Source organism: Hemibagrus wyckioides, linkage group LG29, assembly GCF_019097595.1.
Source record: "Hemibagrus wyckioides isolate EC202008001 linkage group LG29, SWU_Hwy_1.0, whole genome shotgun sequence".
Classification (NCBI taxonomy): domain Eukaryota; kingdom Metazoa; phylum Chordata; class Actinopteri; order Siluriformes; family Bagridae; genus Hemibagrus; species Hemibagrus wyckioides.
The window spans coordinates 16144837-16158386 of NC_080738.1; the positions used below are offsets into that span (position 1 = coordinate 16144837).

Genomic DNA, 13550 nt, shown 5'->3' on the forward strand with positions numbered 1-13550 from the left:
GCAGATTAGCGGGTTTAGTCAGGCATTGGGTATTACAGATGTTTGTGTGCAAAACAGATTTAATGTGTAAAGTCTGTGAGTATTTTTTTCCGGAAGCTGGAGTGTGTGTGTGTGTGTTAATAAATAAATAAATAAATAAGGAAGGAAGGAAGGAAGGAGGGAAAGAAAGTCTGGTCCTGCGTTCAGGAGTGTGCTCATTATTTAGGGCGCTTGGGAAATCAGGTTCCACTCGTTCTCCTTTTGTTCTGATTGTGGAATGGAGCATGATTAAAGCACAGCATACGCTCTGGACTCCGTCTGCCCTCCTCCTCCTCCTCCTCCTCCTCCCTCGCTCCCTCCATCACTCCGTCTCTCCTGCTCTGAATGAAAGGGCTGGCCTTTGATCTGCAGTGTTACAACATGACAGAGAGACTAGAGATTTCGAGCGTGGCCTAAGGGAGAAAGTGTGTGTGTGTGTGTGTCAGAATATCTAAGAGCAGTCGTAGCGTGTGAGAGGTCACATTAGTCACTAACGGGCAGCGCTCCCAGAAATCCACCAGCTCCTTCTTTTTCTCCATCACTTTCCCTTTCCTGTAGGCCTGGGAAAATCCACAGAGCACACACACACACACACACACACACACTCTCTCCACACCTGTTTCCCATTAGAAAGAGCAGCAGCATTGCCAGATCCTGATTAGCTTCCTCCATTAGCGTTCTGCTGCTATTTGTTTTCATTTAGACTGACGTGTGGAGAAAGGAGAAAAAAAACCCTCCTCGCCTTAATGAAGCGCCGCGACTACACATGCTAATCTCGCTAAACTGCTAAACTGTGGTTAGCTGAAAACCACTGACCAGACTAATAATAGCCAACGGTATCGAACCCAGCTAGCGTTAGTACTACGACTGAGCTAGCATAACCAGGCTAATCAGAGTTAAAATATTAGCAACGGCTAACATGACTAAAGAGAGACTGTGTGGCATTTAGCTAAAAGCAGTACAATCTCCTATTCACAAAGCTAAACGTTTTCTATTATTTACTGTTAGCATTTTTAATTGTAGGATTAAAGTGAAGTACTACAGATATTCAGTTATTAATACTTGACTTTTAACTTCTGTTTTAACATCTGATAATAGATCGGGTCTTTACTAAAAGGTGTTTAAAAAGCAAGCCCTGAGTAACAGCTAGCTTTGCTAATCACATTAAACCTGGCTTAGCGCCTGCATGATGAGATAAATGATCCATCTAAACATGCTAATGGAGCTAATCTTATTCACCTGACCTAAAGGCAAGGTGCGATTAGCATGAGCTCCTTTTTTCAGAAGCGTGACTGGAGTAAGATGTTTTTGAAGTTAGCATGGGTTTATTTACATTTTTATGTGAAAAATATCAGAATTAAGTCATTTAGTTGAAGCTAAAGCAGTCAGGCTAGGAGATAGAGAGAGAGTGACGTTTAAGATAAATGCGGTGTGTAAACGAGCTGAAACAGAAGTCGTATATAGAGCTGTTTTTAGGTGTGTGTGTGTGTGTGCTGGAAAATGTGTGTGTGTCACTTGAGTGTAACCCTTTTAGCAGATTCTTTCTTCCTGAAACATGCAGCCATATGTAATTGATTGCATTAATGTCTCTATAAATCCCTGGCCTTGCCCTCTCCAGACAGACTTTGGCCCAGAAGAGACAGATTAGAGAGGGAAAGAGGGATGAAAAACGGCCTGCGCTCTGTTTGCTGTCTCTGGGGCGACGGCTCTGTTTAGTCTTACACACTCACCGTGGGTCTGAGACGTGAGTTGTGGCGGCCATGTTGGATCGTTCCAGAAAGGGACGTGTGATTTATACCGACTGTAGAGGGAAAGACAGCGAGCGATTTCAGAGCGGTCCAGGGGGAAAAAAAAGTCCCTCGTTTCCCAGACGTTATTTATAAAAACATCTTCAGTGATCTCAGCATGCTAACGCGAGCACGCTAACGTTTCTAGGACGGGAACAAAGACCTAAAGCAAATAAGGTCTAGGAGATGAGGAGGTGATTTAATTACATGGATAAATCAGGGGCTTGTGAGCAGCAAGAAAGCTTAAACGACTGGAGGAAGGGAGGATGGATGGATGGAGGAGGAATGGATAGATGGATGCAAAGGATGAAATGATGCAGATGGATTATACAGAGCGTGCTAGAGCACAATCACAAACATTAAACAGCTGATGAATGGATTGATGGACAGATCTGTGGATGGATGGATAAACAGATAAAATTGGTGATTTATCACAGAGAGAAATATTCTAATCTAAACATCAAAAACGTATTTCTGCTTGTGTTTTGTATGAACAGATGGATGCAAAAATGGATGGATGAGTATAGTCTGATGTAGGATGGATGGACAAATGAATAGATAGATATAGATGGACAGACAATTCAATGGATGGTTAGAATGACAGTTTGATGGATTGATGGACAGACAGAAGGATAGATAGATAGATAGATAGATAGATAGATAGATAGATAGATAGATAGATAGATAGATAGATAGACAGACAATTCGATGGATGGAAGGATGGATAGAGAGATGGATAGACAATTTAGTTAATAGATGGATGTATGGATGGATTGTTAGATAGATGGATAGACAATTCAGTTGATGGATGGATGGATGGTTAGATGAATAGGCAATTCAGTGGATGGATGGATGGATGGTTAGATGGATAAATTGAGTGCATGGATGGATTGTTAGATGGATAGACAATTCAGTTGAAGGATGGATGGATGGATGGATGAACAGTTGATGAATTTCCTGGTTAGGTTTTGTTCTGAATGTCCAGGAGTCATTAGTGGCTTTATTCTGGATATTCTGAGTATCTAGCTGCAGTTGAAGTCTATTTAATTTAATAGAAATACTTTATTGCGCTCTGCAGCTCCTCAGCTCCTCTTCTGAGTGACCACAATTCACTTAATTATAATAATTTACTTTAACTATTACATGCTAACAGAAGCAGTGTACAGTAGTAGCTCTGTTACTGAGTGATGTGCGGTGAGTCCACGCTGAATAAAAAGACTCCTGCGTCTTTGTGGTAGTATATTATGGATGTTTCCTGTGGGACTTTTTACAGTGTAACACAACCCAGACCGGCCGAGGAAGAGCAGATGAAGGGAATAAATCTGTCTCTCTCTCTGGTCCTGGCGCTGCTGGACTCCGACGCCAGAGCGCCATCCAGAGAGTTGAGGAGAAGTGGATCTGATGGGTCGAGGTGACGTGAGCTTTAGCTCGATGGTCCACGGGGGGGCGTTAGAGAACGTAGCACATCCATCACACCTCTGATCCACTCACTGCAAAGAGACTCAGAGCCTCAGAGACTGCACTAGGTAGAGTTTAAAACTTATTAAACCCTAGTGCTTTAGCCTAAAATTTTTTCATTCTAAGACTCCATCCAAACCTCGACTCTCGAAAACATCAACACTGTTCCATCCCGAATCGTGAATAACACCCTGCAGTGATCATGTTACAGATGTACTGAGGTGTAGATAGTGGTCTTGTGGTAACATCAGCAATTTTATGGCTCCATCCCAAATGGGGTGACACTCTGTAACACACACAGCAGTCGTGGTAATCAGGTCATGTGGCAGGTGTATGGCATTTCTAGGGGTTTTCTGCCATATTAGAAGCATGAATGTCATTTCAGAGTTTCGTGTTTAGTGGTGAATGGAAGACATGTTTATTACTGAAAAAATTACTACTGAAAAATTTACTACTAAAAACAAATTTACTACAGAAACTTAAAATTTACTACTGAAAAAATGACTTATGAAACTCTAATGTACTACTGAAAAACAAATTTATTACTGAAATCCATATTACTAAAAAAACTAATTTACTACTGAAAGAATTACTACTGAAAATAAAATTTATTACTAAAAAATACTACTGAAAGAATTATTACTGAAGATAAAATTTACTACTGAAAAAATTACTATTGAAAATAAAATTTACTACTGAAACATTTATTACTGAAAAAAATACTACTGAAAAACAAATTTACTACTGAAAAAAAATATTACTGAACAAATTACTACTAAAAAACAAGTGATTTTAAAGTGATTTAATCTACAGGTTTATCAGAGAGCCTTTACATTCACATTACAATACAATATTACAGAGGTACAAATAACAGAGTGCTGAATTCTTACAATTAAATATAACAGTTTCCTGGACCAATACGACAGTATTTCTTTATTTCTGCACTCCAAAGCAAATCTAATAGCTTCCAGTTTAGCATCATGCAAATTGTGTGTTTCTCTCGCACTCCTGTCTCGAAAGACGTCTTCTGGATCATTAATACGTTATATTACAAAATATATACACATAACAGATAAATAACATGGACTACACACTATACTCTCCTACAACCCTACCTTTAATCTTTAGGCCACACCTCCTATTAACTCTTAAATATTATTATAATACTGATAATGATTGTAAATACAGCGGTGAAGCAGGAGGCGTGTCGTCTGCGTGGGTGGAGTTTTCTCCTCTCCTACACCCACGGCGTTATTGAGGATATGAGGAATCTACAAGGAAGAAGAGCATGAATCTGTAAATCATCTCTGTAACCATGGAAACGGTGCTGTTCTATAACAACACAGCAGGTTTGTGTGGTGAGACATGGACTCACTCTGAAGCTGTAGGTGTGTAGATGTGTAGCTCAGCACCAGCACTGCGCTCTGATTGAGACAGGTGTGTCGGAGATGTCCGTTAATGATGCTCAGCATGGCAATGACCACCAGCAGCAGCATGCACAACGCCGCTAAACACAAGACCGACACACAGTTCGGACACCACACCTTACACCGGCCAGGACACCTCAGCGTACACGAGACGGGACACCGGACACGCCTCTGCTCTGACACGCCTACATAAAAACACACACCAGTCAGAGGCTTCATTGTTCTGTTCTTCATTATTGAGGTTCTGTCCCTCTGTCTGTCCATCATGGCACCATCTTTGTACTCTTGTGTTTCTCTGCCTGTCTGTCCATTTAGATCTGAATGCTGTATGGTGTTTATCCATCTGCAGGACTGTGCATGAGTCCATCTCTTTATTTTTCTTTCAGTTAATCTAACGTGTCTGTTTATTTACGTTCACCTCCAAAAGTATTGGAATATCCACTATTCTCTCTCGCTCCCTCTCTTTCTCTCACCCTCCCTACCTCTCAACTCTTGCTCTCTCTCTCTCTCTCTCTCTCCTCTCTCTCTTGCTCTCCTCTTTCTCTCGCTCTCCCTACCTCTCTCACTCTCCCCCTCTCTCTTTCCTGCTCTTTCTCTCTCTCTCTATCACTTTCCCAATTTCTCTTTCTCTTGCTCTCTCTCTCTCCCTACCTCTCTCACGCTTGCTCTCTCTCTTGCCTCCAAAAGTATTGGAATATCCAATTCTGCCAAGTCCATTTCTATTGTTTTTGCTATACACTGCAGACCTTAGGGTTTGGAATCAAACAATAAAAATCAGATCAGATGGATCAGAATTTCAGCTCTCATTTTCTGATGTATACATCTAAAAGAGTTAGCTTAGAAAATCACACGTTTTGTATGAACCTTCCAAAAATATCAGAACATGCGAATGTTTCTCGTTACCCAGGTGTTAGATTAATCGTTTAAACAGTGAATACTTCTGAATGTCTGCTCTTGGTACGAGTCCTGGGTTCCAGCTGTTCTGACTGCCTTTGTTAAAAAGGATGAACTTACATGAAGATCAGAGAGATGTCAGTGAGAGAAAAGCAAGCTGTTCTGAAGCCGAGACAAGAGCCAGTCAGAGAGATTACACAAACACTGGGCAGAGCTAGTACTACAAGTCGGAAGGTCCTGACAGAAAGAAAGCACCAATGTATTAACCACCAGACATCGAACAGGAAGGTAAAGAACAGCAGTTGATGGACAGAAACATCGTGAGAGATGTGTAGATAAACCCCAAAACAACACTCAGTGATATCACCAACAACCTCCTCCACAGGGCAGGAGTGGAAGTCTCACAATACCACAAGATCCAAAACACTCATCAGCTGTAAGGATCAGGCTGAAATTCACCTAGAAATACAGAGGAGAGTTCTGGAAACAAGATGAACCTCTACCACAGGGTGGAGAAAGAAAGGATCTGCTCATGATCCAAAACAGACACAAACTCATTGTTCAAGCATGGTGAAGGTGGAGTCATGGCTTGGGCTCAGTGATGATGGTATCAGCAGAATGAATGCAGAATTTTACAGGAACATCCTGTCTCCCAATTTACACCGACCAGACATAACATTATGACCACCTGCCTCATATTGTGTTGGTCCCCCTTTTGCTGACCCGTCCTGCACTGTGTATTCTGACCCCTTTCTATCAGAACCAGCATTAACTTCTTCAGCAGTTTGATCAACAGTAGCTCGTCTGTTGGATCGGATCACACGGTCCAGCCTTCTCTCCCCACATGCATCAATGAGCCTCGACCGCCCATGACCCTGTCTCCGGTTCATCACTGTTCCTTCCTTGGACCACTTTTGATAGATACTGACCACTGCAGACCGGGAACACCCCACAAGAGCTGCAGTTTTGGAGATGTTCTGATCCAGTGGTCTAGCCATCACAGTTTGTCCCTTCGTCAAACTCAAAGCTCAAATCCTTACACTTGTCCATTTTTCCTGCTTCTAACATCAACTTTGAGGACAAAATGTTCACCTGCTGTCTAATATATCCCACCCACTAACAGGTGCCATGATGAGGAGATACTCAGTCTGATTCACTTCACCTCTCACTGCTCATAATGTTATGCCTGATCAGATGTATACAGTCTAATTGGGAAGAACTTTGTCATGTCAACACACCAACAATACACCAAACATGCACATACAACCAAATATCAAGTATGATTTAATGCAATCTATTCCAATACTTTTGCTCACCCTAACATTGCTTGGTCTGCTCCCAAAGGCAGCAGGTTACTGCAAGCTGTTTAAGATATCTACACGCAAATAGTAGGAAATGAAAGCTGCAGTTCTGATCAGTTGTCCTAAATTTAGCTTTTAATCCCAAACCTTTCAGCATACAGCAAAAACAAAACAATCATCTGTCTCACTGTAGGGCTTTAGAGCTGCAATATTTCTAGATCTTTCTGTCACACACTTGTCTAGAAGATGGACCGAGATGGACCGATGACATTTTCAGCCCATCTGGATTTACTTACCGTTGTTTGACTGACCGTCGCTACTGGACTCCTCTATCTGGGGAAAAATATTGACGTACATTTCTTCATTCAGTACATAACCTCTTACGTGGAAGTTCATGATCATCTGCAGTGAAGAGCAAGGGTGTGTTTACTGACAAGGATGAGGATGGTGTGTCGTGTGTGTGTGTGTGTGTTGTGACTGCCCTGTGTTGTGTATGTGATGTGAGGGTAGACATTTAACATTCAGAAATAGGAAGTGGTCAGAGAGACCACCCTACCCTGTCCTTATTACAAAATATACACACCTGTTTTCTATTAGTCCTACATCATTGTCCCATATTGGGTGTTGTGTACACACACACAAACACACACACACACACACACACCACACCCATTGAGGTGTGTGTGGTTGTGCAGTTGGCACTGTACAGTCACGTGGTGTAGCAGGTGGAGTTGGACGTTTCACTTTCCAGTGCTGTGGTGGTCAGAGTTTTTTGGTGGTCAGAGTTTTTTGGTGGTCAGTGTTTGAGTCACTTATCCACTTTTCTGTTTTGCTGTGAATCATTACAAGTCCTGAAATACCTGTGTGTGTGCGTGTGTGTGCGTGTGTGTGTGCGTGTGTGTGTGCGTGTGTGTGTGCGTGTGTGTGTGTGTGTGTGCGTGTGTGTGCGTGTGTGTGTGCGTGTGTGTGCGTGTGTGTGCGTGTGCGTGTGTGTGCGTGTGTGTGTATGTGGGCATGAATAGGCATGTTTAACACTACAACCATTTTCCCCTTTGGAAATGTTCTGTAATTTTTACACCTTAACCCCTCTCTCTCTCTCTCTCTCTCTTTCTTCATCCCTCTTTCTCTCTCTCTCTCTCCCCTTCTCCCTCTCCCCCCCCTTCTCCTTTTCTCTCTCTCTCTCTCTCTCTCTCTCTCTCTCTTTCTTCATCCCTCTTTCTCTCTCTCTCTCCCCTTCTCCCTCTCTCTTCCCCCCCACCCTTCTCCTTTTCTCTCTCTCTCTCTCTCTCTCTCTCTATCTTTCTCTCCTGTTCTCCTTTTCTGTCTCTCTCGCTCTCCCCTTCTCTCTCTCTCTCTCTCTCTCTCTCTCTCTTACCCCCCCCCCTTTCGCCCTTTCCCTCCCCTTCGCCATTTCCCTCCCTCTCTCTCTCCCTCTCTCTCTCTCTCTCTCTCTCTCTCTCCAGGCTATGTTATTGAGTAGAGATGGTCAGTACCTGCTGTGTGGAGGAGAGCGAGGTGTCCTCACTGTGTGGCAGCTCCATGATCTCAAACAGCTCTTCACTTATCCAGGCTGCGATGCTGCCATTCGCTCCATGGCCATAACCACTGACCAAAGGTACACACACACACACACACACACACACACACAGAGCAAGAGCAAAGGTATCATACACCCACAAGAGCAATTATTATATACTGATATATACAATGTACAATCTATACTGATAACACCCAACAATACCAATTAGTACAGATACTAATCAATAATATTGATCAATATCATTCAATACTAATACCCATCAACACTGATCAGTGCCAAATTAATCCCATACATTTCCACATGGAATTATAAAACAAATATAACATAAAATAAATATATTAAACTCTCTCTCTCTCTCTCTCTCTCTGTAGATGTATCATAACAGGCATGGCTTCAGGCAGCATCGTTCTCTTCTACAATGACTTCAACAGATGGCACCATGAGTACCGGACCCGGTACTGATGCCTGTTACCACGTCACACCCGGTCACCTTGACGACCCGGTGACCGTGGCGACGGTGCGGTGCGGTGGAATCCTGAACACTGAATGTAATCAGAATAGCATAGTTATTTTTTAATAAAGAGTGTTTTGTAGATCTTCTAGAATTTGATGATTCGATATATCAAAAAAAAAAAAATCTATTTTTAGCTCTATTTTCACCTCGATGCTAATGTGAACACACATATACGTGTATACAGAGTAAATATTAGGCATGTGCCGATACGTAATGATAATATCGAGGTTCATAACGACGTTGCGATATCGTTCTGTTAATAACGGACTGCCATGTTGTAAGACGTCCGTCTCTGTACTGCCTTCCGAATGGGACGCGCTTTATCTCGGCTTCACGCAAAGCGCCAGTGATAAATCAATAAATATCGCATCGCCCCGGACTATCGGCATGTCCCTAATGCGGTCCCTTTATGTGCGTGCTTCTGGGCGAGTGGGGTTTTTTTTTTTCCTGTCTTTAATAATGTGACTGTTATATTTAGCAAACTCTAAATTCTGACTAAAGGGAGAATTAAAGCGACGGAGCAAGAAGTCAAACTCTCCACTGCGGAGCAACAAAGCCAGTTCCAGATCATAGCGCTCACAGATCATCACCGATGTCTCCAGACGCTCACACTAGCTGTCTTTATTCTATGCAAATGAGGTGTGACGCGGTAAAGCACGGCGTCTGGAGCGTAGTAGGTGATTCAGACAAGCAGATTTTACACAGACGATCAGTGCGTTACTTAATTTGTTAGCGACCATCACGTGTCCGCGGTTACGACTTGCCGCTTGCTAACGTGAGCGTATAATGCACACCATTTATGCAGTGTCATCGAAACTGTTAGACTAATTGAAAAGGGGGCGGGGCTAAGCTGATCTTGTCTAATTAGCCAGTTACAAAATGAATCATGTGAATGTCAGTATACTTAAGCTCCATTTAACCTGCTTCCCAGTCTCCTTTCTCAGCTAGTACACGTGATCAGAGAGCTAAAGCAATAACCTTCCATTGTGTGATCGAATCCAGTGTTTTAGGAGAATTAGCTGAGCGACTGACTGTTAAACTCATGATGTGAACGACGCGAGTCTGATCGTGGAACTATATAAATCACAAAATCCCGTTTCCCATTCACGTGGGATTATTCCCGAGACTGTAGAGCGATGCGATTTTGCCGTTGAGGATGACATCCATGATGATCTGTGCTCTCCGTTCTTTTATTATTATTATTATTATTATAATTAAAGGGCTGTAATTTGAACCTTAGCAGAAAATTAGCAGTGGTGATATCCTTTAGTATCTGTGTGTGTGTGTGTGTGTGTGGAGGGGGTGAGGACAAGCAAACTGCAAAATTTATTATTATTATCATCATCATCTTTATATCTCTTTATCTCTCTGTTAATCATGCTTCACATCCGTCAGTCTACCAGACCCTGTCCTGGTGTGTCTTTACTGTAGCTGCAGTATCTATCCTAACAGGAAGTGATATCGTGAATAGAAATCTGTGGTTAGATTAATCCTTGCACTAAGAAAGCTGACATGATGTTCACTGTGTGAAGTGTTTAATGAAATCTCAACCCTGAGCTGAAACACTGGAGTGTGGCGATGCTGATCCGGAGATCACTCATCATCACGCCTCGCCACTTTATACTCATTCCATTCTTCCTTAAATCCTTCGGATTGGGACGTAAGCGTGCTGTATACTGAGGCGGCCTCCTTTCAGAGGGAGCCTAGTGATAGTCTGGTATTAGCACATGCCTCGCGGTGAGGACAGTGACGCCTTCACCTTCTTGCTTTTCTTGTTTGTTTTTTTGTTCCTATATTTTGTTTCCATTGACAATCAAAGTGAAAATGTGTGTGACGAGATTGAAATAATAAAACAGAGTTTTATAAGTGAATTCAAATCAAGTTGTTGTTCTTGTTTTCCAACACGTGTACACGCGTCAGTCATTACCCATAATGCACTGTGGACACTCGCTCCGGCCTGCTTTATAAACGTAATAACATCTAGCTTATAAACTCACTGACGGCTTCAATTTAACGAGGAGGAAGTCCTTTCCACATACACAGGGATGCTCCTGATGGCAGGGAAAAATAACGGAGACGTCGCTAACAGACACTGCGCTAGATGCACACTTATCGCTAAGCGTGTATCGGCTACAAAACACTCTCTCTGTTTACATTAGCGCCGTTGAAACACAGCAATGCAGAAATGCTACCAGGCTAGTTCTTTGCTCAATGTTAGCGAGCCCATTTTAATTTGAATCAGCTAGCTTTATTAAATCCCTTGGACTGAGTACAAATAAACAAATGGAGCTAGAATTAGAATTGAAGTGAATGGACCACACCCCAGGTACGAGTACCATCACAAAACCTGAAATCTGTTAACTTTTCTTCTGGCGCTTCTTAAAAACTGGTTTGAGGAATAAAGATATTTGTCATCTAATGAAGTTCCTTAGTGCGTTTAGAAAACTAGTAGAAGTCAAAGGATTTAAAGGAACACTAAAGTTGAGACGAGAACTGCTGGTGGTTTAGATGATTTTGCTGAATATCCAGAGCCAATTCTTCTTACCCTTAGCAAGAGAAAGCCAAGTAACTGTTGATCTTTCAGCTGCTTCGTACATGTGAGGGGTCACCACCACAGCAGACCAACTGGTCTACACCACAACTTGGCACAGGTCTTACTCTAGATGCCCTTCCTGACACAAATCCAGTTGGTACTGGCTGAGAATCAAAGCCAGACCTTCCACATGGTAGGTGAGAAACCGACCACTGAGCCACCAGCACCCTAGAGCAAAAGAAAGCCAAGTAATATATGATAATATAGTACTAACACTGTGTATCTCACTGGTGCAGTGGTTTGAGCGCTGGTTCCTGAATGTGAAGGTTGGTAGGTCAAGTCCTAGATATAGCACAAAGTCTATCTACCTACTGCTAATAAACTTAGCTTTACTGTTACTGCCATTTTTAAGACAGAAGTCTAATAAGCAAGTGCTTTGCTTGCGATGTAGTGGTTAGCATCATGGAGTCTGCTGTGTGATGTCCGTGGTTTAACCATCCTGCTATAATATGGACGGAGAAGTGAAATATCCTTTAAGACTGATGAGCTCTTGGACGCTAAATTGGATGAGCTTTGTGTGAGCTTTGCATGAGGATGATTGGTTGCGGGTTCAAAGCCCAGCCAGCTCTCTCATTTAGACCCGTATGTTACCTGTGGAGCAGTGGTGAGTGTCTCAGTCTCTCATGTACTACACTAAGAGATTCTGAGAGACTCTATAGAGATTTGGTGGCTCAACAAGATGAGTCTCCCCTTTGGGTTGAGTGATTGCTGGTTCAAACCCCTAGCTTGGTTTCCATTTTAAACTGCCTGCTCTTCCACCAAACATTTCATCATGGTCTCTTTAACAGCTAATACAGAGCTGAGTTCTTGTGGCTCAACTAGATGCTCTTTGTCTTCAGCTCAAGTAATTGCTGGATCAAACCCCAGCTGGGGTTAACAATTTAATTTAGTTCAATCTTCTCTTTTTATTGGAAGCTTTATGGCACAGTGGTTCATGTCATGAGCTCTTCTCCATAACCCAGGTTTAATTCCACACGTTTGCATTAGCTTTCCATCTTCATCTATCTTCACTTCCACCAAACATTTCACTGTTTCACAGGAATATAAGAATTCATAATAACAATTACAAAGTTATATTATATATAAATGTATATTTATCCCTAATGAGTAAGCCAGAGTGGCAGGAAACAACTCCCTGAGATAACATGAGGAAGAAACCTGGAGAGGAACTGGAATGAAAAGGCAATCCATCCTCGCCGGAGAGTTTGATTGAACAGTTTCCTTTCTCTAACTCTCTCTAGGTGAGATGTAGTGTAGTGGTTAGTGTCACGTACCTGGTCCGAGTCCACCTTTTTTTTGCGTTAGCTTGAGGTAAAGGTTAAACATACAAAAGTGAAAAGCTCTTTAAATGACCTTCACAAACGAGAGATTCTGTGGCTCAACTGGATGTTTTTAGCATTTGGGTTGTAAGGTTGTGGGTTCAAACCCTGCTCAGGTTTCTGTTTTAAACTGTCTCTGGTTCCTCCATTGCACTGTTTTTACCTTTAAAAGACAAACCGCACAAGAGATTCCATAGCTCAGCAGGATGATCCTGGTCTTTCAGTGGTAAGGTTGTGGGTTCAAACCTTCCAGGAGCTTTAATATTGCCTTGTGGAATAACCCAAAATTGTGACAATAGACCAATAAGCATACCTCACTCCAGTTCCAGTATAGCACACTGGTTAGTGTTACAGACTCTCTAACAATAACTATCTGGTTCAAATCCATACATGTGCATCAATTTTAAGAAAGGAGCAAGTATACAAGAGTGAAAATCTCTTTAAATGACAACACAAGCATGAGATTCCGTAGCGCCATGGGCTAAGTATCACCTCTGGATTGAGAGGTTGCTGGTTCAAACCCCAGATAAAGCTCCACAACATGAATGTGGAAGATTCTGGAACGAAAGTCACTAAGTACGTGAGAGGCAGTGGGTATGAGAGGAGTGAAAGACCCCAAAAAAAAAAACAAGTGGTGAAAGGCATGATGGATAACAGGTGGTTGAAAGATGGTGGGATTCAACCTCTGAAAAAAAAACA

The 13550-nt window shown here is 42.3% G+C and overlaps 1 protein-coding gene across 1 annotated transcript in view; it reads left to right on the forward strand.

Moving 5' to 3' along the window:
* The window catches only part of lrba (LPS responsive beige-like anchor protein), a 226494-nt gene extending 215684 nt beyond the window's left edge, over nt 1–10810 (forward strand). Inside the window, exons 56-57 of the mRNA XM_058384588.1 lie at nt 8349–8500; nt 8797–10810. Coding sequence (XP_058240571.1) covers nt 8349–8500; nt 8797–8887 — 243 coding nt within the window. The 3' untranslated portion in view covers nt 8888–10810. The remainder of the gene's footprint in view (nt 1–8348; nt 8501–8796) is intronic.
* The last annotated feature ends 2740 nt before the right edge of the window (nt 10811–13550 follow it).